At 39.9% G+C, this 26,411-nt stretch overlaps 3 protein-coding genes across 5 annotated transcripts in view; 1 reads left to right on the forward strand and 2 right to left on the reverse strand.

The window, feature by feature from the left end:
* PTCD1 (pentatricopeptide repeat domain 1) overlaps nucleotides 1–703 on the reverse strand; it is a 31,842-nt gene extending 31,139 nt beyond the window's left edge. Inside the window, exon 1 of the mRNA XM_074281254.1 lies at nucleotides 555–703. The gene's annotated coding sequence lies outside the window, so the exon portion shown is untranslated. The remainder of the gene's footprint in view (nucleotides 1–554) is intronic.
* On the forward strand, nucleotides 92–14,344 carry CPSF4 (cleavage and polyadenylation specific factor 4). Of its 3 annotated transcripts, none has more exons than XM_074281258.1 (8): nucleotides 92–405; nucleotides 4,763–4,813; nucleotides 5,581–5,733; nucleotides 6,978–7,073; nucleotides 8,779–8,872; nucleotides 9,845–9,917; nucleotides 11,534–11,704; nucleotides 13,378–14,344. In XM_074281258.1, the coding sequence occupies exons 1-8, from the start codon at nucleotides 303–305 to the stop codon at nucleotides 13,444–13,446; spliced, it is 810 nt and encodes a 269-aa protein (XP_074137359.1). In that variant the 5' UTR covers nucleotides 92–302; the 3' UTR covers nucleotides 13,447–14,344. The 3 variants fall into 3 exon arrangements, with proteins under 3 accessions (XP_074137359.1, XP_074137360.1, XP_074137361.1); XM_074281259.1 differs by having other exon boundaries at nucleotides 11,609–11,704; XM_074281260.1 differs by having other exon boundaries at nucleotides 11,612–11,704.
* A 1,305-nt stretch (nucleotides 14,345–15,649) lies between these two features.
* Nucleotides 15,650–25,643, reverse strand: ATP5MF (ATP synthase membrane subunit f). Its single transcript, XM_074281265.1, has 4 exons — nucleotides 25,518–25,643; nucleotides 17,142–17,261; nucleotides 16,140–16,256; nucleotides 15,650–15,811 (listed from the first exon to the last, which is right to left on the reverse strand). The coding sequence occupies exons 1-4, from the start codon at nucleotides 25,528–25,530 to the stop codon at nucleotides 15,783–15,785; spliced, it is 279 nt and encodes a 92-aa protein (XP_074137366.1). The 5' UTR covers nucleotides 25,531–25,643; the 3' UTR covers nucleotides 15,650–15,782.
* Between the last annotated feature and the right edge of the window lie 768 nt (nucleotides 25,644–26,411).

Below are 26,411 nucleotides of genomic sequence, written 5' to 3' on the forward strand. Positions count from 1 at the left end.
GTCCTCCAGCGCGCGATTGGTCGCCGATGGTCCGGGGTCGGAGGTCGCGCTCCCGGCATCCCGCGGGGGGCGGGGCGGGCTGAAGAGAGAAGAGCGGCGGGGAGGGGGGCGGGGTGGCGCGCCGGCCTCGGGCCGAGAAGTAGTAGTTCGAAGGGAAAGAGAGAGAGAACGCGGGCCGGGCCGGGCCGGGCCGGGCCGGGCCGGGCGGAGGTCCTTGGTTGTAGTAGAGGAAGAGGAGGTGGAGGAGGAGGAAGAAGAAGAAGACGATCCGGGTCCCGGGGGGGCCAGCACTGGCCGCCACCATGCAGGAGCTCATCGCGAGCGTGGACCACATCAAGTTCGACCTGGAGATCGCGGTGGAGCAGCAACTTGGGGCGCAGCCGCTGCCCTTCCCCGGCATGGACAGTGAGTGGGGCCCCCGGGGCCGACCCCTCCCTTCTTTACTTCCCTCCCGCGGCCACGGTGGGCTCTTTTCCCTCGGAGCCATGACCCCATTTGACAGATGGGGCAATCGAGGCCCAAAGAAAACCGGGTGGAGTTGTCCCAAGTCGTACCGATAGAAAGTGGATCCGAGCTGGGACTTGAACCTGGGTCTTCGGACCCCAAACCTCGTGTTGTTGCCTTCTGTCCACCTCTTCAGAGTGAGGGGGACCAAGCTGCCCCACGAAGTTTGGCCCCTGGCAAAGCCATCACCCTTTTACTTCCTGTCCCATTCCGCTCCCCTCCCCCCGGCCCCCGCTGTTCCCCCTCTCCTCTCTGCCGGACTGCCCCGAGTTCCGTGCGCTGGCGCCGCTGCCCGAGGCCGGGGAGGTCCTGCCTCCAGACTCGTGGCCGTGGGCATGTTCACGCCCAGAAGCAGACCCGAGGGGAGGAGGCGCTACTGGGAGTTGTGTGCCAGTGTTTGAAAGGTTCGCGCTGTGCAAAGAGGGATCTGAGTCTTTTTGATTGGCCCTCAAGGGCAGGAAGAGCCGCACTGGGTGGAATGATAACAACGATATTAACGTTTACGAGAGTAGCTCTTGTTAATATCGTGTTTATATTTGTGACAGCCTAGCTGGGAGTCAGCATGAGTATTATTATCCCCACTTTGTGGGCAGGAAATTGATCATCACTCCGTTGCTGTGGCTGCCCAGGTCGCAGCTAATGAAGGGCAGCGCTGTATCCCAAACAGCTCTGCCTTCTCATTGTTAAAAGTTCTTCTGTTATTAAATTAGAACTGTCCAAAATCCAGTGAAGTTCCACATTTCATTGTAGCTAAAATCTCATCTTTATGAGAAGTCTTTACCATCCCCCCTTAAATCTAGTGTCTTCCCTCTGTTATTTATTTCCCATTTATGCTGTACATAGTTTGCTGCATATTTGTTTGCATGTTGTCTTTTTGTATTCCCAGTGCTTAGCACATATGAAGCAGATTCACAAACATTTAGTGATAAAATTTTTAAAAATTACTGATTAATAAATGTCCAGTAATTGGTTGTTGAGAAAAAAATTATATCAGAAGTGTTTGTTCAGTTTTGGGCATCACATTTTAAGAGGGAGATAGACAAGTTCGCATCTGAACAGAAGAGGTGGTTGATCAAGGAGGATGCTGAAGGACCTGGGGGCAAAAAAGACTGAACAGATAGCTAGCTTCCAAATAGGAGTAATATTTGGAAGAAAACCCCAGGCCTGGGAACAGCAAGTGTGTGGGAGCCACACTGGAAAATAAAGCCTTTTTAAAGAAAGACTTTGCCATAATTAGAGTTTGTAAAAAGTGGGTGGGATTGGGCCAGACTAATGAGTTCCCAATTGACTGGACGTTTTCAAGCAGAGACTTCAGAGTCTCTTTGAAGATCACTTTTGGGGAATGTGGTGGAGGGAGATTCCTCTTCAAGTGCATTATTAGATTAGATTGGATTAGATTAAGCCTCTGCACTTCCATCCCGAAAGCTCTGAAATACTTTGTCTGTGGTACACACACACACTTGGAATTATATTGTAGTTTTTGAATGGACAGGCTAGTCCTGATTCTGGGTTGGGCAGCTTTTCTTCTGAATGTGGACAGCAAAGTAGAGAATTGAAGAGCGGCTAGAACTATGAATTATATCTGTACTTTCTAACCCTTCTTCACCCACGAACAAAGCAGATGAACAAAAGAAGATTCTTTACTCTTTTTCTCCATAAGCTCAGTTTAGTTCCCTGCTTTGATCCCTGCTTTGAAATCTTACAGGAGTTGTCATTTATGCTACTTACCGACTGCCAGATTGCTATATATCTGTAAGGATAGGGACTAGGTCTTAACCCCCCCCCCCCCACGTTCCTCCCTCTTCCCCCCCACTGTGTGTATGTGTATGCGTGTGTGTGTGTGTGTGTGTGTGTGTGTGTGTGTGTGTGTGTGTGTACTCAAAACTCCTCCAAAGTAGGTATTGGTTGTTCAGAACCATTGCTAACACTTGGCTCATCACACTGTGTCTAAATTATTTCTTATTCTCAGATTCAGACCATTTTACCCTTTGTGTGAACCCTGTAAACTCCTACTCCAGAGGTTGCCCCTAGGTCTGGTATGATGGGTGAGAAACTTTATGAAGCTTAGATTGTGTTAATCTCAAATATAACCTTCAGTCTTTGTGGAAGGTGGCAGCTTTAATCTTTAACTTTTGAATGTTAAATTTCTGGATCTCTTTTTTGGTTGATGCTTTAAAAAGATCTTAAAGCAAAATGTCTCAACATCTAACTCTTTCCTTTAAAAAGCTTCATAATGCCTTTGGAATTGATGTTCATTTCAAAAAGCCTTTGAAGTTTGGAAAGAAAAGCAGACTAGGTTGTTAAGAGGCTGATGGTGAACAACTCAGGTTACAGAGAGATAGATTTGAGCTCAATATAAAGAAAAACTTCCTGATATTCAGAACACTTCATTAATGAAAAGGACTGCATTTAATTCAAGAGGCAACACCTGAGACCTCTTGGAGGGAAATGAGGGATTCAACTAGGCAGAGAAGTGAGAAGGCTTATGTGCATTCTACACGTGGGCAACCTTCTGTATAAAGTCATAGAAAAAGGAACTGGAATGTCCTATATGGAGATTGGCAATAGCAGGCCAATCTGATTAGAATAGAGGTGTGAGAAAGTGTAAAATAAAATGCCTATATATGCTTATTAAGCACGCTTTATGTCCTATTATCTGGAGATAGAGACATGAATGTTGCCATTCCCCCACCCACCTGCCAGTCTGTACATTTATATACAAAGTACATACAAAGTAAATCAATAGTATTTTTTTGCAGGGGGAGTGGGGAGGAAGGGGAGCAGTAGCTGTTAGGGAGGCCAAGAAAGGTGTAATGTAAAAAAGCAACATAAGCTGAGTTTTGCAGGAAAGTAGAAGCAAAGGTGAGAGTTAAGTGCATTCTGGGTTCAGGAAGCAGTCAGCAAAGGCATAAAAGTTCACTATTGTTTGTGGAGAAATTGCATGAAAACCAGCTCTGCTAGACTAGAGAATACATGAAGAGGAGCAACATATGAGTCTAGAAAGGTAGGTTGGAATCAGGTTGTGAAAATGCCAGATGGAAGAGTTTGTATTTAATTCTAGAAATTATAGGGAGCCCTGGAATTTGTGAGAGTGCCAGTGGTTGGAGTCGTGTTTTAGGAATGTCACTTTGGCAACTTTGTGGAAGGTGGACTGGAGAAGGGAGATTCTTGAGATAGAGAGACCAGTTGGGATAATATTAAAGTAGTCTGAGCAGATATGCTGAGAATATCAAACTAGACTGGTGTCCATGTGAATCCAGAGAAGGGAGCAGATGTAAGAGATGTTGCAGAGTTAGAATGGGCAATACTTGGTGTGAGATAGTAAGGGGTCAGGAGTCATTCAGATCCTGAGAACCTGGGTGGTGACTAAAAGGGTGATAGTACAATATTACCCTCAACAGTAATATGGAAGTTTAGAATGAAATGAGATTGGGAGAAAGATGATGAGTTTTATATGGACATGTTGAGTTTGATATGTCTTCTGGATAACCATGGGAATTGATGAGATCAGTGAAGGACCCCCATAGCTTTGAGGTTGGAATTATAGTCAGGGAGTATGAATGATGATACAGCAAAAGACACAGATTGTGGTCCGATAGGAGAAAAACCAAGAGAAAGCAATATCATTTAAACCCAAAGAGGAGACATTATCTAGTAGAGAGTGGTCAATAGTGATAGATACTTCAAAGAGAGATTATGAGGCTTTCAGACTGAGAAAAATCCATTAGATTTTGTAATAAAGAGATCATTGGCTGCTCTGAAGAGGGTATTTTTGTTTGAATGATGAGACGGTTTGCAAAGCTAAGAGAAGGGAGAGCAAAGAAAATAAAGGCAACCATACTACACAGCTTTGACTAGGAATTTGGCTGTGTAAGGGAAGGCACATTTCAAATGATAACTTGGGGATGATAAACTCAATTTAGAGTGTTATAATAGGGAGACTTGAGTAGGCATGTAGGCAGGAATGATGGATAGGGAGAGATTGAAGACTAGAGACAGGGGGAATGATTGTGGGGGCATTATGCTAGAAAAGACAAGAAGAGATGAGGATCAAAGATGAATGTAGAGTGTTTGGAGTGGCAAGGAGAAAGATTATCTGTTCATCACGTAACTAAAATCTATATTCCAGGAGTCATGAGAAGAGAATGAGAAGTGATTTTAAGGGGTTTTGAGATATAGAGAGGAAAAAAGAGGGAGCTTGTGGCAAATGGCTTTTGACATATTGTTGATAAACATTTGGTATTTTTCCTCTTCATAGAGTCGGGGGCTGCTGTCTGTGAATTTTTTTTGAAAGCTGCCTGTGGAAAAGGTAAGAAGGATTGGTAAGGTCCTGGGCTATTTTCCTATCCTCAAGTTTTGGCTTGCCTAGTCCAACCTCCAGAGTGATACAGACTCTTGTATATATTCTTTTTTTTGCCACCCATATTCTGATTCCTTGAATGATTAGGTACATTAAGGATTTGATCCAGTTCTGATTTGTTAAGCGTCTTGCTCTTCTGGATTAACCTTTTGCCTTTCTCTGAGATGTAGGTCACTAGACCTAAAATACGGGATGTAACTAAGACCATCCTGACTGGTTCTTTGTCTTGAAGTAGATGAAAAATTTGGCTTGGTCCTGAATCCTGATGGATAGCCTTTCTTGTCATATGGAAGGAGATATATGTTATCTAATACAATCTGCTTATTTTTATTCATTGGCAAAATCCTGAAACCAACCCACTTACAGAACATCTTTTTTTCTTCCAAGTATTTTCACTTGTCATCTCATTTGATCCTCACAAAAATCCTGTGAGGTAGGTAGGACGAATGTCATTTCCCTTTTACTAATGACAAAAATAAGATCTAAAAGTTAAGGAACTTAGCAACAGACCCCCCCCTCAGCTTTCCTCTCTCTTGCACATTAATGTCCTTTGGAGAATAGTTGAAAGGAGATATCAGTATAAACCTCAAGATACTTTGATGTCAACTAAGCTGAGAGCTCCTTTGGGATCATTTGGCACTACCAGTGAGTCAGTATATTGCTGGAAGTGGAGGAAGGTGCAGAACATCTATTAATGTCTTGGTCTCATTTGGCAGGGGGGATGTGCCCATTCCGGCATATTAGTGGAGAGAAGACTGTTGTGTGCAAACACTGGCTTCGAGGACTGTGCAAGAAGGGAGACCAATGCGAATTCCTGCATGAGTATGATATGACCAAGATGCCTGAGTGTTACTTCTACTCCAAATTCGGTAAAGGGTGTGGCCAGGCCAGGCACAGGAGTCTAAGGCCACTGAGCCTCCCATTCTGTGTCTCTTTGACCCCTCACCCCTCAAATCAGCATGGGCTTCAGGAACCTTTTAGAGTAGCTGTTGGTGGGAGAATTGAGTCGGAAAGGTAAATGAAGCACATTGGTCAGAGTACTACACTTGGTTAGGACTACACTTGGAAAGACTTTGGAAGACTAAAGATTACTTGCCTTGTGAACTCAGTTTATTTGATCTGTGGCCAAGACTATGAGTGCTTGTTGTCACTGAATAGGAGAGCCCTTGTAATACCTGTTTTTGTCATGCTAACATGACAACTAGTTCCATGTGGTCTCTGTTTCTGAGATACTTCACAGTTCACTATAACTGTCATAGCCCAGAAAGATAGCCAGTAGCCTGGTGCTACTGGGAATGCATAGTATTCTGGGCTCCCATTGGAGATTTGGTAAAGGAATATTTCACAAATAAATTTGTGATTGACTGGTTCCATTGAGCTGTCTCTTTCCAGAGGTTAGTTTCCTCAGTTCAATTTCTCTTGTTGGCAGAGTATGATTTGAAAGATCAGGGCAAATGCAATCCTCTTAGAACAGAGAAAGCTTCATAAAGGTATATATCCCTTCCTTTTCCTCTCTCATTGATGTCTCAGCTCTGGGTTTGGAAAACTGTAGTGTAGCAATCTAAATGTCAACTCAGCTGTATGGAGGCCTCATGAGGTTTTAAAATACTTATCAAGCAGTCTGCTTTAAACATGAATTATTTATATGTTGCAATGCCTGAAGAGACAAGACTCCAAAAAATTGTAGAGGTTATTGATGATGATAATTTTTTCAGAGGCACTGCAATCCTCGTTTTATATAAAAATGGACACAGGTATCTTCTTTCACAAAATGGTAGCAGATGGAAATTGTACTAATTTCCTTTCTAACAAGGGAACAGGAGTTGCACCTTAACAAATGCAGTGAAGCAGCAGCAAAATGGCCAGGTGCCTTTTAGTACTTCATACAGTGAGTGTAGGCCCCTCGGGAAGCATAGGCCTGAGGTGTAACATGAGATAGGTGTTCATCTTTGTGAGTCTAGTGGCTGAGAGACAGAACTTGTTTTATGGTTTTTTATAAGCCAAGATTATTTTGGGGGAATCGCAATCCTTTGCCATTTGTAGTTCTTTCCCCTATTCTCTGACCCTGTGACTTTGAGTTGTCTGACATGCCCATGTTTGGACTTCTGCTCAGGGGAATGCAGTAACAAAGAATGTCCCTTTCTTCACATTGATCCGGAATCCAAGATCAAAGATTGCCCTTGGTATGACCGAGGCTTCTGCAAACATGGTAAGTTCATGGAGATGTGAGTTTGCTCTGGAAAAAGATAAAGGTAGCATCCTTTGCTGTACCATATCTTCTTCTGGTTGGTAGCATTAATCTGATCAAAGGACAGAGAAGTTGTTTTCAGGTTATTAGCACCACTTGTACAGCTGGGGGAAGAATGAATCTAAAACCTTGGGCCTACAGTTCAGATCTCAGAGTAAGACTCATTCATTTACACTCCACATCAATACAACTGGTTTAGCAGGTGTATTGATCATTTTGGGCATCTTTCCCTCACTCTAATTAGTTTGTGTATATTAAGATGCTTCATACATTTGAGATTCGTCTTTAGCAGAGGTATTCTACAAGGCATCCAGATCTACAACCTCAGAATCATTCTGGACTCTGGATTCTCTTTCACCCTCTTTTCCAGGCAATTATCATGTCTTATTAATTTGACTTAGTTCTACTTTAATGGCCACCACCCTGGTTCTCACCCTCCTAATTATTGTATTAGCCTTTATTGGTCTCTCTGCTTTTAGCTTCTTCCCTTTCTAATCTAAAGCAGATATCCAACCATGTCACTTTCTTGCTTAAGAATCTTTGACTTTCTGGTGCCTCAGGGACAAAATTTGTACTCCTTCACTAGGCATTTTGACAGGTTAGCTCCAGCTTATTTGTTCAGATTTATTTTTCATTAGTTTGCTTCATGAATTTTATCTTCTAGCTAAACTGGCCTTACTGTTTCCTGACTTTGGCATCCTCTTTTTGCCTTCCATGCTTTGGTGCCTTGCATAGGATGCCTCCTCTTTGGGGTACCTCCCTCTTTATCACCATCTCTCATTCATTAACTTCCTAAAAGCTCATCTCTGAGGCCACTTGCTACAGGGAGTCTTTACTGAATCTTCTGGTTGTCTCTGCTCTCTTTGTCCTCAAATAATATTTGTTTGTTTAAATGTTGTATCCACCTGGGCATTGGGTTCTTATTTTTTGTGTCATGAATCCCTTTTAGAAAAAACATTTTAGATGTATAAAATGAAATACATAATATTACAGAGAAAACAAATTATGTTGAAACATAGAGAAATTAAGAATCTGCCCTAGGAAAATTTGGAAACTCCTAGAGGATAAGAACTGATTTCCATTTAGTCTTTGCATTATCCGAGGCCAAAAATAATGCTTTACGGGGCAGCTAGATGGCTTAGTGGATAGAGCATCAGACCTGGAGACAGGAGGACTTGAGTTCAAATCTGGTCTCAGATTTCCTTAATATTTCCTAGCTCTGTGACCCTGGACAAATTACTTAACCCTATTTGCCTTGCTACCCCCCAAAATAGTGCCTTAGAATGGAAGCTTAATAAATGCTAATTGAATTGAAATGAATAAAGGAAATGGTGGAATTGAGCTGCTGGAATAGGTAAGAGGAGTTCATGTTGCTCATGTTCATAAATTGAGTACAAGTAACATAAAACAATCCAAATTACTCCATTCTCTTCCATATATGGCATACACTAAGGTTATTATTCACCTTGTTTCATTCCCATGTTTTTCTTTTCAAAGCTAGTCTTTATGTATTTTTAACCATTATCTCATCTGTTTTGAAAACTGGTGGGAAGGAGAGATGTACAGTGAGGCTTGTTTAGGTCCTTATCAGGGCTGGCTTTAGTGTTGGGAACCACCCCAGTTTTCACTTTGCGCAACGTAGGGCTCTCCCTACTTTATTTTTCAGGTCCTCTCTGCAGGCACAGGCACACCAGGAGAGTCATTTGTGTGAATTATCTTGTTGGATTCTGTCCAGAAGGGCCTTCTTGTAAATTCATGCAGTGAGTATTTTCTCATCTCTATCTCCTTTGTCCTAAGCCCAGTTTAGACTGAAATTTACTTAACTTGTCTGAATTCAAACTAATCATAGAGAGGATTTCAGAATTTTGGCCAAATCACTGGAACCAAATCCCATTTAGCCTCAGAGTTCCCCTTTACAAAATTCCTGACAAGTGGTCATTGAACATCTGTCCAAAGATCTCATGCTTGAAAGCTCACTGATATACTCTAAAAAGTTGTGTTGCTTTTTAAATTTCCCAGGAGATTTTGTACAAGATGCTACATGCTAGACATTAGAGAGAAAGCTAGATAAGATAAAATATCTTGGTTTAGGTATTTAGCCATTAACAGGGATTTATCTTGGGGGTTTTGAAGGATTTTGTCAAGTCCTTTCATGATAATATGAATTTCTTTTAAAAAAATTTTATAGATGGAATATTTGGAACAGGATCTGCTTTACACATAGGTAGCTAGCTAGCTTTCTCTGCAGTATGATAGCATGGGAGCTATCTAATGCTAGGTAGTAACCCTGCTGCCTATGACTATGTGCTTTAAGTTTTACCTAAAACTTGTTGCTTTTGGATAATTGCTTTAGTACTTTGTTAAATTGCAAATATCCAAAAGAATAGCAATACTTTCAAGTCTTACCTGTTATCTTTATCTTAGCTTGGCTGGATTGATCAAATCCTTTTCTTTAAAAAAAAAACAAAAAACAAAAAACAAATTATTGATATCTTTTGTTTTTACATCACCTTCATTTTTGAATATATATCTCCTTTCTCCACTCTACTCCCACGGGGGGAAAAAGCAGTTCAGCAATACCAAACAGTATATAAGTGTTTGACTGTTTCTTTTCCACACTCATAGTGGGGGACAGAGCAGACTATTACAATGTAGGCAGAGAAGGAAGAGCCAGGCTTTTAGGACTGAGTTGTTGACTTTTTTCTGTCTCTGTATTTGTGCCTGCTAACCAGCCCTCGATTTGAGTTGCCCATGGGGACCACAGAACAGCCACCTCTGCCTCAACAGACACAGCCTCAGGCAAAGGTACTGTACTTTTCACCCCCTACTCTAGGGAAGTAGCATCATCTCTTCAAACTTAGCTTTTAATAAGATTTAGAAACTGCTTCATGGGAACATGAAGGGAATATAAGCCTTCCACCTTAATAATTGTTGGTTTGAGGCACTTTGGGAAGAGGTTGAGAATTAGAGAAAAGCACCTTGATTATTTTCTAGAGCTGAAATGCTGTGTGTAGGGATGGTTTTTATGTCAGCAATCTCAGTAATGGCTGAAACTTAAGCCTGAATACAAAAATAACTGAAGTGCCAGAGTTTGTGAACAGAGGACTCAGTAGTACCAGTGTGAGTACAGAGTAGGCATAGACTAAGATCTAGAAATACAAATAAATAACTGATTGCTTCCTCACATTTTTCCCTCATCTAGCCTAACATATGAGAGAAACTAAAAGGAAAAAATAAAACTAACAGGACTTGTTCAAGCTTCTAATAGGGGTGTGTGTGTGTCTGTGTCTGTGTCTGTGTGTCTGTGCATGCATGCATGCATGCTTGTGTCCAGAGAGGGTAATAGGACAGTGTTTGATATTGAAACCAAGGAAAATTGTGAAGTCATCTTCGATGGAGGTCTGGCTGGATAGCTTAGGACATGGGTCTCCAAAGGTTGATCAGCCTGTTTGGTGTTGAATTCTTAATCTGGTTGTTGTCCAGTTTGAATATGAGAATAGAGTTGGCTGGTTGCTTCATCTTTATCCATGATCTGTGCTCTTAGTACTCCCTAACCTTCTTGTAGCATCATTAAATTGGGAAATCATTTGTCTCGCATTAAGAAAAAATTGAAGATCCTTGGCTTTAGGGATGGTTATTCCAGTGAGTGAATGGCCTGGATGACCTTGGAGGGCCTTTCTAATGCTGGAATTCCATGTGTAAGATACTCCAAACCAATCCAAGAACTTATTGTCAGAGATCATGCCTTTCCAGGACTTTTACTCCTGGATCACCATCTTATCCTTCAAGTGATTTCTTGGAGTTAAGGAATTTTCATATAGTCCTGGACAAAAACAGTCTGTCAGCAGAGAACTATAAAAAGTAAAAATTTGAGAGATCTTATGTCATCTGGGCTAACCCTTTTCATTTTATAGGTTAAAAAAAACCAGCCCAGAAGCCCCCAGAGGTGATTATGAGTAACTGGAGGTTACACAGTAATTTAGTGGTAACCTCCCTTCTGTCCTTTCTCTCACCCCCCATTCCTTTAAATCTAGTTTTTTCCCCCCCTTATATTTCATAGCCCAAATAACCATCTGCTGTGTTAATCTTGATTTAAAATCAGAATTCCAGAAGATCCCAATTTGCCTTGGAGACCATTGTCTTGGGTGTGTGTGTGTGTGTGTGTGTGTGTGTGTGTGTGTGTGTGTGTGTGTTGGTTTTATTTTTTTGTATGTGGTTAAGAATCTCATTTCACCAGGTTTTTTTGTTTCCTTTTTTTTCTTTTGCTTGCTCCACTGAGCCTGACAGCAGAGGAAGTCCTTCTCCCTGTTGGCTTCAGCCTTGCAGAAGTCCCATCCTTTTTATCCCTTCCCTCCCCCCCTTTGAAAAGTACATGTGCACGAGTTTTCCTCAGTAAAACCGTGTTGTGTAACTCTTTCCAGCAAAATAACAATCCACCATTACAAAGGTCGTCCTCCTTGATCCAGTTAACGAGTCAGAACTCTTCTCCCAATCAGCAGAGAACCCCGCAGGTCATTGGGGTCATGCAGTCTCAAAACAACAACGTGGGGAACAGGGGACCCCGGCCGTTGGAGCAGGTCACTTGTTACAAGGTAAGGAAGGCTGGATGTTTGGTTGGGGATAGAAGTTAAGTGATTTGAGCATATTTGGGAAATGTAGTTGCTTTTGTAGTAGTTTATCGGGAGGCATGGGGACAGAATTAACATGATTGTCAGCTTTGTAAACTTAAATCATTCACATATGAAGATTATCAATGACCTCCAAATTACTTGGCTAAAATCAATTTGTTTTGATTCACAGAATCGTGTTAGAATTATGGAGGGCCTTAGCTCCTTCCTTGTACAGATTAGGAAACAGGTTCATATAGGGGATGGAAGTGAATTGTTTAAGATAATATCAGCCAGGTAATTGCAATATTGGGATTGAAATTCAGGTCCCCTCTGTCTATCATCATCTTTAAAGAAATATTTGTCTCTACTGAGTTTTAATATCATTTATTAAGTGCCTACTTGGTGTAGTGTTGTGCCTGGTCCTTCTGGAATATACCAAGTTTAACTAAGACATTCTTGTCCTGGTGCTCATTTTAGTTGGGGGAGTGTGATGCATATGAATAACGAATGCAGAATAACAATAAGTAGTACAAGCAAAGTGCTATATGAATTTTGAAGTTGGGAAGGATCGTTACCAATATGGTGAATTGGGGTGTGCAGAATCAGGAACAGTTGACACTGGTTGGGCTTTGAAGATTGGAAAAAATTTAGTAAATGGAGAAAGAGGACCAGGTATAGTAAATAAGCACAAGGTACAGAGCCAGGAAAGTACAGGATTTTTTTGTGGGGGGATGACAGGAAGTCTAGCTTGGCTGGAATATACTGTTGGTGTGGTGCCAGACTAGCAACTCTGGAGTGCCAGCCTTTGGTGCTTGAAATTTATTTAGTAAGTAGAATGGAGCTTCATCAGACATTGCGAACAATGACATGACCAGATCTGATGCATAAAAAGAGAAGTCTGGTAGTAGAGTGAAAGGGCATGAAAATGAGGCCCTCAATAATCCACAAATTAGTGAGCCTGCGAAGTGACTCTGCTAGGCTCATTCATCCAAACATTTCCTTACTCCAATTCCATCTGTTTTTTATCTTTTTATGGTGAAGTTATTGATTGCTAGAGGGAACCCAAGTCAGGGATTTTTTTTAACAGTGTGATGTGGTGGTTATTTATTGCTCACCTGTGGTCCAAAATTCAAGTTTCTTATAGAAGGAAAATAGCTTGTAGGAAGGCATATAACTCTTCCCCCTCAGTCTCACAGATCAGACAAACTGACCACAGCCATGGTTTTTATTCATCTAGCCAAAAGAGCTAAAGAGGAAAGCTAAGTTTCCCAGTTTATGAAGACAGGGACCTATTCTTGGGTCACCATCAGCTCAACATATGTCAAGTCTTTTTTTTTTCCAGTCCCTGATTTTGTAGTCTCTCCCCCATCTTATCCAGCCAAGAACTTTTTGATTTGGTCTCCTGGGCCTCAGGTAAGTAAATGGCCCATCCTGCAGAAGGTAATAGAGGTAGGAAGATCCCACAGGCTTTTGGTTTTATTATGATACTTGGTCTTCTCAAATATTTTCTACAATGTTTGGCACTTTCTCTCCCCCGTTCTATCCCTTCTAAGCTTCCTTTCCTATTGAGAAAAATCTAAAAATACTTAAATGATCCTGCTTGGTGTTTATGGATATCAGAATTTGAAAATATTCTTTCTTCCCACTGTTTCCAGTGTGGCGAAAAAGGACATTATGCCAACAGATGCACCAAAGGACACTTGGCTTTTCTCAGTGGACAATGATGTGTGCGCGCCAAAGACAGTTCAACATCAGTCGCTTGAGGAGCCATTTTCTTTCCCTGTAGCTATTGTGCTGGGGAGAGCTCATCCCACCACCATCCTTTGGATCTGTGACTTAATTGTTTAATGCCAATGTTGACAAAATTAGGATTAGAGGCTGACTGAAGGGTTTTTCTTTTCAAAAATAAATTTTGAGGGTTAGGGGTTGCTAGTTTCCCTATATTTTGTTTTCTTTTTAAAAAGAAATATGCTATTTGGTGCCTCTGAGGGTGATGTCCTCAGCTGGTATCACATGCCTGTCGTTCAACCCAACAAGCCCATTTGTTAAAAGGCTTGGTTGTTAGTGATGTATTTGAAAGACAAGTGGCCTTCTGTGGTCTCTGACCTGAATAAGTGACTGAGTGACCTGATTAAGGTAGGGTCTCTTATGTCACTCAAAACCTGGCTTTCTGCTGAATTCATGATACAGTAGTCAGCCCCAATAGGAAACTTGATTTTTGCCTCATGCTGGTCCAAGCAACAAGAAGTAAACAGCAGTTCAAAGGAAGGATAGTTTGTCAGGTGCTTATTAGATTAGGATATATTTCTGCTTGGGATGTCAGTTTATTTTGGCAACACTGAGTACAACTTTACAGGACTTAAATGAGAGCCACAGGTTATCTGTTTTAATTGATGACCCAGTTGGCAAGAAAATGTCGTATGTCACCTTATGTATGTTATGCTTAATGTGTTACGCCTCCTTATTGCTTAGGTGCTGTTGAAATATGAAGGAAACCACCATGTAATTGAATATGCTGTTGAAACTCTGTGAAACTATCAAATACAATTTTCAGGGAAAATGGGCCTATAAAAGTTTAATTGCAACAATTTTTATGATTTTGATTAAAAACTTTTAAAAAGACTTGTTTTATAAGATGTGGTGTTTTATAGTAGCTCTTGTAGATGGGGTTGACACATCTATTCTTCCAGATTTTTCTTACGGAGAAACATCATAGTATGTTAACATGTTAAGATATTTAAGAAGTTTTGATATATTTAGATAGCGATCTTCATCTTAGCTACCTTTTAAAAAAACTACCTACAGATAAAAATTTTATACATATTCATGAAACTCAGAGGTTAAGTATTTCTTTACGCATTCCTTTCTGCATTTACCTTCATTTTTACTTGTTCATGTTTTTTTGCTTAAAATTTACTCTTCATATTTTTATGTAAAATTTATAAATTACTATTTTCTTTGTATATAACAGCATTTTTCAAGCTGCTGTCAAACTAGTGTATACCTCAGATCTAGACAACCATTGAATCCATTGACTAGCTTTGCACTAGAAAGTTATCAATGGACTAGTTTTGTGTATATTAGAAAGAAAACAGAATCCTAGAAATTTGAAATATACACTCACTTTCTTTGTCTTTGGGAAGTCCTCAAAATAATTCATCGATCAGCAAGCATCAGACCCCTGCTAGTTGCTTGGGACTACAAAAAACTACAATAAAACACTCCCAGTCAGGGGAAGAGATGTACATAAAAAAGCGTTATGTAAAAATAATTACAAGGTACATTTTGGGGATGGGGGAGGAAAGTACAAGTAGCTGTAGCAAGATCTGAAGTCGTCTGTAAGATTTTCCTTTGTCAAGATTTTAAAAATAAGGGATTCTAAGAGATGGAAGGTAAGGTGAGAATAAATTCTAGAAATGAAGAACAGCTAGTGCACAGTTGGGGAGAGATATAATATTGTGTATGTGTGACAAGAAACAAGGCTAGTATGGCTATGGCTAGGATATTTAGTGTATGATATAGAAGGGGGGAGATAAAAATAAGATGACACTTTCTTAACAGTAGGGCAACATGATCAAAATGAATTTTAGGAAAATCATCTTTGAACCCATCATATCTTAAAACATTTCCCCCATTATATTGTGTCAAATTATCTACCACAAAATTTATGTTAAATCATGGTTTTCATGAATATGGTAAGATGGTACCCTTTTTGGTTCTTGTTCTTTTGTTTCAATTTCATAACTGATATGGTACTTTTAAATTTTTATATGTTTCAAAACATTTCCCCCCAAATCAGAACATATGTAACAGGTTGGCAACTCTACTTTCTCCAAGCCTAAGGTTTTCCCTCCGTTGTCTCATCTCTTTTGAGTAGTGAAAGCATCAATAAAAAAAGATTGTCACATATTTCAAGACAAAACACGATGCAGGTTAAATACATGTTTTAATGTTGGGAATTTGGCCCTAGTTACATCAAATGATGTTCACCAAGTAGAGTTACAGTTGTAAAATTCTCTATCTTAGGGATAAAATTCATCATCTCAAGTATCTTGAATTTTCAGTGGTATTTTCGCCTCCGTTCATGTTCTGGAATTACATAAAAAAAAAAAATTACCATTTCTATTTATGTTAATTTGTAATGATACTTTTTAGAGGAAGTCTTTTCTGTTCCTGGAACATTCAAGGTTTTTTGCTTGCCAAATATTTTCAATCAAGTCACAGATATAAAATGGAACAATAAACATGTCAAATTTGGCCCTGTTTGTAGCACCAGCTATTTTAGCTTTTAAAGAACATAGGGTCAAAGTAGAATTGAATGCAAAATGGCAAGCTGTACAGATATATTCAGTTTAAGATAAGTGTAGAACCAGCAAAGATTACTTTTCAATATTAAAGTCCCACAAAGAATACTCACTAAGCTCCTTGTAAGCTGCACAATAATTGAGCAGGACGTAACCAGCAAGCACCATGGTAATACCACCAATCCCACCTTTCTTCACATCAATGTACTTATTAAAATATGAATCATAACCTGAGAACAAAAGACAATAGGGATATAACTTCTTCAATTAGAGTCTCACTGTATATGATTTAATCCAGCTCTTTTATAGATGAGAACTTTTGAGCCAGGCACTTGTCTAAGATAAATGGTAGAAAAATTAAATGATAAATGATAGTGGAGAGAACACTAGATTTGAAGAAACTGGATTTGAATCTTGAATCTATTACTTGCCACAGTATCTGTGGGCCTCAGTTTCCTAAAATGACAATGTTGGACTGCCAGAATATTCTTAGATATTTTAAACATGGGACCTCAGAAACGAGTGGATTTTTTTTTGCTGAGGCAATTGAGGTTAAGTGACTTGCCCAGGTCACTAGGCTAGGAAGTGTTAAATGTCTGAAGCCAGATTTGAACTCGGGTCCTTCTGATTTCAGGACTGGTGCTCTATCTACTCACTGTACCACCTAGCTACCCTTGGTAATTTATCTTAAATATATACATATATATATTTTTTCCATAATCTTAGTTATGAGTATTATCTAATTAGAAAATTTAGAACATTTGATTTTCTGTGTCTTGATTTGTTTTTTTAAAAAGTACATTTTAATATGAAAAGTACTCATTCATTTAGAGAAAAAAAGGGTCTTGAAGTTTAATTTGTGAAAAGAAAAAGTCCTTTAAAACTTCAGATTTAACAAAAGTATGAATCCACAGGAAATTAGTTGAAACTGAGTCAAAAAAGGAAATTAACTATCCAAGTAATTAACTTGCTTACTTGTACAAATAAATTCTTAATTAATTAGATCCATAAATGTAAACAATCTATAGTGCTCTGCCTTGGCCCTCCCTCCCCCCCATATAAATTATTTAGTATATTTAGGTAGATATATTTAAAGATGTTCTTAAAGTACAAACCTCTACGAACAGCTTTCATGATCCCAGAAGGGGAAAAATCCCGCTTCATTATCCATGCTGGCACCTGCTGCAGTTTGACATCTAGAAGTCTCTGTTCTCTAAGTGGTGCTGAAAGTGGTGCTGACAAAAAGAAAAAGAAAAACAAAAACGCTTTTTTAAAAAAACCCAAACTTGTTTAATAATTTAAAAAAAAAAAAGAAATACAAGATTTTCTAAATACTTGAGAGAAAAACTGCACTTTAAAATTAAAGTTCCATTAAGAAATTATGTATCGGGGCAGCTAGGTGGCACAGTAGATAGAGCACCAGCCCTGAATTCAGGAGGACCTGAATTCAAATGTGATCTCAGACACTTAACACTTACTAGCTGTGTGACACTGAGCAAGTCACTTAACCCCAACCTCAAAAAAATAAATTATGTATCTATATAATGAGAAAGTTAATGGAATAAAAGTAACTGGGATAATACTGACAAACGAAATAAAATTTGGGTTAATTAGCCACCCCAGTGACTCTGATTTGAAAAGAAGCAAATAATAGATTTGAAATTGGGTTTAGTATTAGAGAAATGGTAAAACTTCACAATTTGCCTCACTTTTAACATTTTCCTTAACAAGTACTTTTGCGAGGCAATCTGGAGCTTTCTTTAATTTATGAAACTTCAGGTTTTTGTTTTTTTTAATACTTGTTCACAGGTGATCATTTAGTTGAAGTATCATTTATAAAGTCAAAAATTTGGGTTGAAAGAAAAGGAAAAGATGGCAGGAAAAATAGAAATTTCAGTAAGCTGTTTTATCTTACCCAAAAGGAAAAAAAAAAAAAGTCAAGTATAATAAAAATCTCAGCTATATGGATCCTTTAAGGCAGTTTTCCCTATAGCTGAGGTTTTACCTTTTCAAGCACCATATTTACTATCACTTGGAAAAAAAAAAGTTAGCCATAGTAAGTGGTATTATATATATTCCCTTTCTAGAATGGATAAAATCTCTTAAGTCTCTTGTTTACCTTTAAATTGGAACAGCTATACTACCTAAATCAAAGGGATACTGTGAGTATGTATTTAAAGGATTTGTAAACCTTTAGGTATTACACTTTGCTAATGTATACTACAGAGAGGTAAGCCAATTAAAACAATGGATCTTTGGACTTAGAAGTGGAAGGATCTTTAGAGAACATCTAGTCTAGCACTTTCATTTTTTAGATGAGTAAATCACTTCTCAAACTCAACTATCTATGGAGTAGTCTTAGTACACCTGACTTTCCATCACCTCTTCAACATTATTCCTATTTTTGTTATCTTTGCCAATTTGCTGGGTGTAAGGTAAAACCTCAGATTTGTTGTGATTTTAATTATTAGTGATATGAAAGGATCTTTCACATGGCTGTTAACAGCCTGCAGTTTTTCTTTTGACAACTAATTTTTTTTCTATCCCATGATCCTTTATCTTTGGAGATCGGCTCTTATCTTGAATGATTTGCCAGTTCCCTATATATTCTGGATGTTAGGTCCTTATCAGAGAGATTTGATTCAATCCCCCTCTCCCTTATCGACCCCCCTTTTAAAATTATAGCTTTTTATTTACAAGATATATGCAGAGGTAATTTTTCAGCATTGACAATTGCAAAACCTTTTGTTCCAACTTTTCCCCTCCTTCCCTCCCTCTCCCCCAGATGGCAGGTTGACCAATATATGTTAAATATGTTAAAGTATAAGTTAAATACCATATATGTATACATGACCAAACAGTTATTTTGCTGTACAAAAAGAATCAGACTTTGAAATAGTGTAAAATTAGCCTATGAAGGAAATCAAAAATGCAGGCAGACAAAAATAGAGGGGTTGGGAATTCTATGTAGTGGTTTACATCATCTCCCAGAGTTCTTTCGCTGGGTATATAGCTGGTTCAGTTCATTACTGCTCTATTGGAATTGATTTGGTTCATCTCATTGTTAAAAATGGCTTCATCCATCAGAATTGATCATCATATAGTACCGTTGTTGAAGTATATAATGATCTTCTGGTCCTGCTCATTTCACCCACCATCAGTTCATGTAAGTCTCTCCAGGCCTTTCTGAAATCATCCTGGTCATTTCTTACAGAACAATAATATTTCATAATATTCATATACCACAATCTATTCAGTCATTTTCCAATTAATGGGCATCCACTCAGTTTCCAATTTCTGGCCACTACAAAGAGGGCTGCCACAAACATTCTTGCACCCTATCACTCTTCTTTTCCACTTTGCATTTTGTTCATGCAAAAACTTTCTCATTTCATGTTATTAAGTCTACCTAATCTTTTTTGATTTGTCTCCCCCTTGCTTGGTTAAGAATTCTCCCCTGGATATATCTGTGAAAGGCACCTGATCTAATTATTTTCTAATTTCTAATAGTGTGATCTTTATATTCAGATCATATAGCTATTTTGATCTTATAATAACTGATATTTATAAGGATGACTGGAAATCATTTATCTTTAGAGCAGCTAAAGTGACTTGTCTAGGGTCACACAATTAGTAAATACCAAAGGCAGGATTTAAACTGAGTTTTTTCTAACTCCAAGTCCTGTATTCTGTCTTTTTCACCAGATTGTCTCTCTTATGAAGGCATTAAAATGCTAACCCCATGCAGGACCTTTTCATGCTGTATAATGACATGGTTTCTGAGAGATTATAACTTGTAAGTTTGGTAAAAACAAGTCTAAAACTCAAATTTATCAATCAATTATTTTTTTCCCCTTTCTTCCCCCCTCCCCCTGAGGCTGGGGTTAAATGACTTGCCCAGGGTCACACAGCTAGGAAGTGTTAAGTGTCTGAGATCAGATTTGAACTCAGGTCCTTCTGAATTCAAGGCTGGTGCTCTATCCACTGCGCCACCTAGCTGCCCCAGCAATTAATTATAACCCAAAGTTATACATTTGCCAAAAGTACATATTCTAGGACTTTTACTTTTTATATGAAGAGGAAAAGTATGCGGTTTAACTTTAATACCAAGTACTAATATAATTGACCTGTTTCAATATTTTTAAACAAGTATTTGTGAACTTGTTTGCAAAAAGCTCAATATATGCATTTACTAAAATTCTTTTTTAATTACAAAAATATTGTTTAACTTTTGCTAAGATTGTGTGATCAACTAACTATGAGAGTTAGCTGTTCTCAGCAATAAAGTATTCCAAGATAATTCCAACAGACTTGAGATAGAAAAAATGCCATTCACATCCAGAGACAAAGCTATGGAGGAGACTGAATATGGATTGAAGTATACTATATTTACCCCCCTTTTTTGGGGGGGGGTTGCTTTCTCTCTTGTGATATTTTCCTCCTTTTGTTGAGATTTCCTTTCACAACATGACTAATATGGAAATATATTTAAAATGAATGTACGTGCATAACCTATATCAGATTGCTTGCTATCTTGGGAAGAGGGGAAAAAATTTGGAACTCAAAATCTCACAAAAATAGATGTTGAAACCTATCTTTACATGTAACTGGAAAAATAAAATACTATTGAGGGGGAAAAAAAGCAAACAATGGCTAAACCTCATCTGTAATGGCATGTACAAAATTTATCTCAAAACAACATTTATTTTAAAAATGTAAGATGAACTGGAAACTATCAATAGATCAAATCTTGTTCTATACTGGCAATTTCAAACCCAAGTAATTCTAAACCCATTTTTTTCTGATCACTTTATCCATTTAAATAGACTATGAAGACTGCTAATGATTTTTAAATTAAGTCCCCCCCCAATATCATATAAAATAAAGGAATGTTGCCAAGAAAATAATAAATTTGTGAACAATTCAACAAATGTTTATTACAAACCTACCATTACTCATATTAGATACTGGAAACAAAAAGATGGAAGAGAAAGAGAGACATATAACCTAATTAAATAGGGAACAAGGGGAGGAGAGTATGAAAAAAAGACAGCAAAAACATTTAAGGAAGGAGAACCCACTTATATATAACACAAAAGCTTAATAAATTCTAATGTTTCTGGAATCTAATGCAAAGAAAAAGAAGCAGTTTTGTTCATCGAGAAAGAAATCATGCGAGTGGCAGACCTATTCAAATACCACCACAAAAGCCAAAGAAATCGTCCAAAGTTTTTATTTGTATTGGAATTTTCTGACAGCAAATATGGTCTTCAATAGGAATATTAGTTGGCTGAAGCTTGTCCCTTTTTCTTCCAAATCCTCTGTAGTTTGGCTTCTGTCCTCTTCACTCAATTGAAACTGCTCTTTCCAAAGTTAGCAATAATTTCTTAATTGCCAAATCCAAGGGCCTTTAGTTCTAGGTCCTCTACCTTATTGATTTTTCTGTAGCATCTGAGACTATCATTCACCTTCTCTTGGTTATTCTGGGTCTTCCTAACACTGCTTTCTTTTGGTCTTCCCATATGTCTGTCTGCTTGGTATCCTTGGTTGAATCTTCATGTCATGTCCAGGGTCCAATTCTCTTTTCTTAACCGGGGAGCTTATCACTGCTCAGGAATTCAATTAGGATCTGAGGATGATTCTCAGATCTACAGATTTAAATAAACCCTCTCATGAACTTCAGTCTAAAATCACCAACAGTCTACTCAACATCTTGAAATGGATGTCTTTTACACATCTCAAATAGAACTCAATCCTGCAGCCCCCTATTCCCACAATTTCTTTTTCCCCTGAACTTCCCTATTACTAGCAATGAAATTACCATTTTCTCCATGATCTAGATTTATAACCTGACTCCTTACTTGCATTTATCTATATACAAAATTTGTTGCTGAATTCTGAAGAGCAGCTTTAAAAAAAAAAAGTCTCCTCCCTGCCCCCCTACATTGATTCCCTTATTATCCTAATTATACTAGTTTTAGTCTTGCAAAAACTTTAATTTGATATTATCCAAATTATCTGGTAGTACCCAGGTCCACATCATAAGTAGCCTCTTGGACATTATAAACTAAAATCCTGTCCCATAGGCATTTCAAATTCAACCTGTCCAAAACAAAACTCCTTAATCTATTCCTCATCCGAACTCTTGTCAAGGGCACTATCATCCTTTCCAGTAACCCAGGTGTTCAATATCAATATCACCCATTATTTTCTCCCCTCATTCACTCCATATATCCAATCTATGGATGTATTGTTCATTCTACCTTCACAACAGCTCTTACATGTCCGTTTCTTTCTTCTCAAATGGCTACCAATCTGGTATTTTATTCCTGGCTATTCCAATGGCTTATTAAGTGCTGTCTCAAATATTTTCTCACACATCTGCCAAAATGATTTTCTTAAAGTTCAGGTTTATGTTAACCCCCTACCTTCAGTAAACTCCAATGTATCCCTATTATTTCTAGTATCAAATATAAAGTTCTTTACAGTCTGGCCCCATCTTAGCTTTCTAGTCTTTTTTTTTTTTTTTTTGGTTTGTTTCCTGAGGCTGGGGTTAAGTGACTTGCCCAGGGTCACACAGACAGGAAGTGTTAAGTGTCTGAGACCATATTTGAACTCGGGTCCTCCTGAATTCAGGGCTGGTGCTCTATCCATTGTGCTACCTAGCTGCCCTCAGCTTTCTAGTCTTTTAACATACTACTCCCCTTTGGATTCTCTGTAAGTCCAGCCAGATTGGTCTATTTGCTGTTCCTCACAGATGATGTTCCATTTTCTTTCTCTGTCCCTCTGTACAGGATGTCTCCAAAACTGGGCTCAAGCTCAAAAAATACCTCCAGATTTTACAATCTTCTCTATCTTTATATTGCACATAAAGATTTGTTGCTCTCCCATTAGAATGTAAGGTACTTGAATTCTTATCATCAATGCTTAATCTGTACCTATCACACAGTTATGCATTTAATAATACTTATTGAATTTATGGAATGATTCCAATATTAATAGATAGTATTTGTTCTAATTGGAGTCAACTTGCCATTCTGAGGAGTTGAGGATGGATATGGAAATAGTCCCTCAGTATGGATACCTACAACCATCTGTTGCTCTTTTTCCCTTTTATAGCCTGTAGAAGTTAGAAAAAGTTGTTTGCCAATTATACCAAGTGACACTCACTGTGTATCTCCAAGGAGCTTACTTAAAAAAAAAAAAAAAAAATTAACATAATTGGCAAATAACCTGTGAAGTTCCTTCTACCTAAAGATCTGATCCTTTATTGGAGATGGAGTTTAGAGATCATCTAGTGAAATCTCATTTTGCAGATGGAGAAACAGGTCTAGACAGGAGAGTTGGTTGCTTCAAGTCACACAGAAAGTAGCAAAATTAGAAATCTCTGTCAGTGCAATACTTTTTACAGAGTCTCAAAAATGTGATAGAAGTAATTAAAATTTTTTTCAATACTATTTTATTTTTCAAATCCATATAGTTTCCAATATTCATTTTTGTAAGACTGTAAGATTTTTCTACCTCCTTTTCTTAACTCCCCCTTCCTAAGAGAGCAAGCACTTGTTTCAAAGTGCAGAACCACAGATTCTCAAGAACTGAAGGAGTCTTAGTTGCCCACAAATCTAGTCTAATCTAAAGCAAAAACTCCTCTACATTATACCAGACGATTGTTCATCTACCCCGGGGGGTCTTCAGAGAAACTACTGCTGAGTAGCTAGTTATTCTTTCTAGTTCAAATTTGTCTGTTTGCAGCTTCAACTCATGCTACTTCTGCCTTGTGAGGCCAAAAAGAATAAATCTATTCCTTGCCACATGAAGGTTTTTCAAATCTTGAAATAGTGGTATCTTATCCCCACCATTCCTTTCAAACTTCCCTAAACCTCAGCTCTACCACGGGATGATAGTTTTACAACTATAAGAAACTTGAGAGGTCATCTGGTTCAACTTCCTTTACTTTATATGTGAGAAAACTGGGGCCTGGAGAACTTAAATGCTCCTGGCTCCCCTTTTCAATGAGTTCCAGCGACACTCCCATTAGCTACAGGACTAAATGTAACTCTTCCTATCTGGCTCTTTCCTTCCTTTTCAGGTCCCGCTGTCTTACTCCCCTCTAAGACTAACCTTCACACTCCATCTCCAGACTGCATATTCACTGGCTGTCCCCCAAAATCCAAAGTTCCATTCCCTCCATCTGTGGTCTTAACTAAGCAGCCTTTCCCAATCCCTGCTTTATGAGACCACTCAGATGGCAGCACCTGGCTTTGCAGTACAAATTCCCCTTCCTAAATTTAAATCAGGCCTCAAACTTAACTAGTTGTGTGACTCTGGGCAAGTCACTTCACCCTGTTTGCCTCAGTTTCCTCCTCTGTGAAATGAGCTGGAGAAAGAAATGGCAAACCCCTCTGGCACTTCTGCCAAGGAAACCCCAAACCCAGGCAGAGTTGTACATGCCGGAACACCACCCCTCCTTCCACTATATGTATCTTGTACGTCCATGTTGTTGAACGTAGTCTTCCCTGTTAGATCACAAGCTGAGCACGGAGAGGGCTTTTTCTCTAAATCTTTCTTTGTACTCCCCGGCACTTAGCCCAGCGCCCAGAAAACAACAGAACCGTAGGTGCTTGAAGACTTGACAAGGTCAAGGTCACAGAGGTACCTGAGTATCAGTACCGAAGTCCGCTGGCCCGGCCTACAAACCATTGGTCAACCGATCATGGGATAGTTCTGAACTGGTTTCTATGTTCTTAAGGGCTGAACACCCAAAGAAAAGCAGAAGAAACCTCCTGAGACAATCACGCACGAACACACACACGACACACTGGCGCGGATCCCCAGATCGGAGGTTCTAAGGGGGCTGGGGGAGGCTCCCCGAGTAGGATGAGATTTTAGGGGGATACGCAGGAGGTAGGATAAAGAAAGAGCATGTTTCCAGCCATGGAAATATCCAGAGTGTAGCGATACAGCGCCCGGTGTCTTCGCAGGAAATGACCTTGGGCCCTTCCCCGCGCCCTACTACCCAGCAGCCCGTCCGCGAGCACTACGCGCGGGGCTGAGGGGCTTCCTGGGGGAGCCCCCTCCATCCTTCGGGCCCCTGCTCTCCACTCCTCTCATACTCCTCCTCCTCCGGTGTTCCCTCAGACAGACCAGGCACTCTGGCCTTCGCGCTTCGGAGGCCTCTAGGCCTACCCCTGCGTCCCCGAAAGGCGCCGCCACCCCAGACCCGCAGGGTCGTGGTCCATAGCGGGTCCGCTAGAGGCCCAGGCTACGGGCTCCTCCAGGCCTCGGCCGAGTCCTTGAACAGAGGACAGGGACAGGGACGGCTGACGGACTCCTCCCCTCACATGCTCCCAACTCCCCTCCTCCCCACTTCCGCACCCTCCGCCAGCTCCAAACCCGAACAGCCTCCCACACTTCGCCTCAGACCCCGGCCCAGGGCAGTCGGGGGCTTCCTCCCGGACCCTCCTCCCGGACCCCTGAGCTCAATCACTCACTCTGGGACGACATGTTGCCACCTTAGAGTACGAATAGTGTAGGACGCTGCGCAGGGACTGCTGGGAAAGAGAGCCGCGAAGAAACTGGGAAGAGAGCAAAGATTCACGGGAGGCAGGTCAAGGCTGTGAAAGCGGGGGTGGGCGTGGCGAGCTCACCATGATGGGAAGGGAAAGCATGGGATGAGGCTGCTCTGCCCCTGCGGGGCGGGGTTAAGGAAGCTTTGGGTGATACGAGTTTCTGATTCGAATTCTATTTTCTTCCTTCTTTTCCAATAAAAAAAGCAGGCCTTTATGAAGTACTTACCTGGTTCTAATTAGTTTCTCCCCACACCTCTTTTTTGAGTTTCACAACAACTTAGAATCTGCTATTATTGTTTATATTTTATATCTGAGGAAACTGAGGCTTAGGTGACTTGCTCAAGGTGGCGCATTTAGTAAATGGCTGAGGCTGCATTTGAACGCAGCTCTTCCAGGGCAGATGGGCGGCCTCGTGAATGCAGGGCCGGTCTTGGAGTCGGGAAACTCAGACCGGATCTCAGGGACCCCGGGCAAGTCGCACCGCTAGATTGCCTCAGTCTCCTCATCTGTAAAATGGGCGGAGGAGGAAATGGCAGACCCCCTCCAGTACTTCTGCCAAGAGAACCCCAAATGCGGTCACAGAGTTGGACGCCCCGAACCACCATTCTCTGTCTTCGGGCCCAGCACCGAGGAGACGTTTCCATCCCTATAATCATAGTCTAGAAAGGAACCCCAAGAATTCTTTTTAGTGTTAATTAATAAATTACTATTATTATTATTATTTTGTGTGAGACAATTGGGGTAAAGTGACTTGCCCAGGGTCACACAGCTAGGAAGTGTTAAGTGTCTGAGGCCAGATTTGAACTCGGGTCCTCC

This window comes from Sminthopsis crassicaudata, chromosome 1 (genome assembly GCF_048593235.1).
Source record: "Sminthopsis crassicaudata isolate SCR6 chromosome 1, ASM4859323v1, whole genome shotgun sequence".
Taxonomy (NCBI): Eukaryota; Metazoa; Chordata; class Mammalia; order Dasyuromorphia; family Dasyuridae; genus Sminthopsis; species Sminthopsis crassicaudata.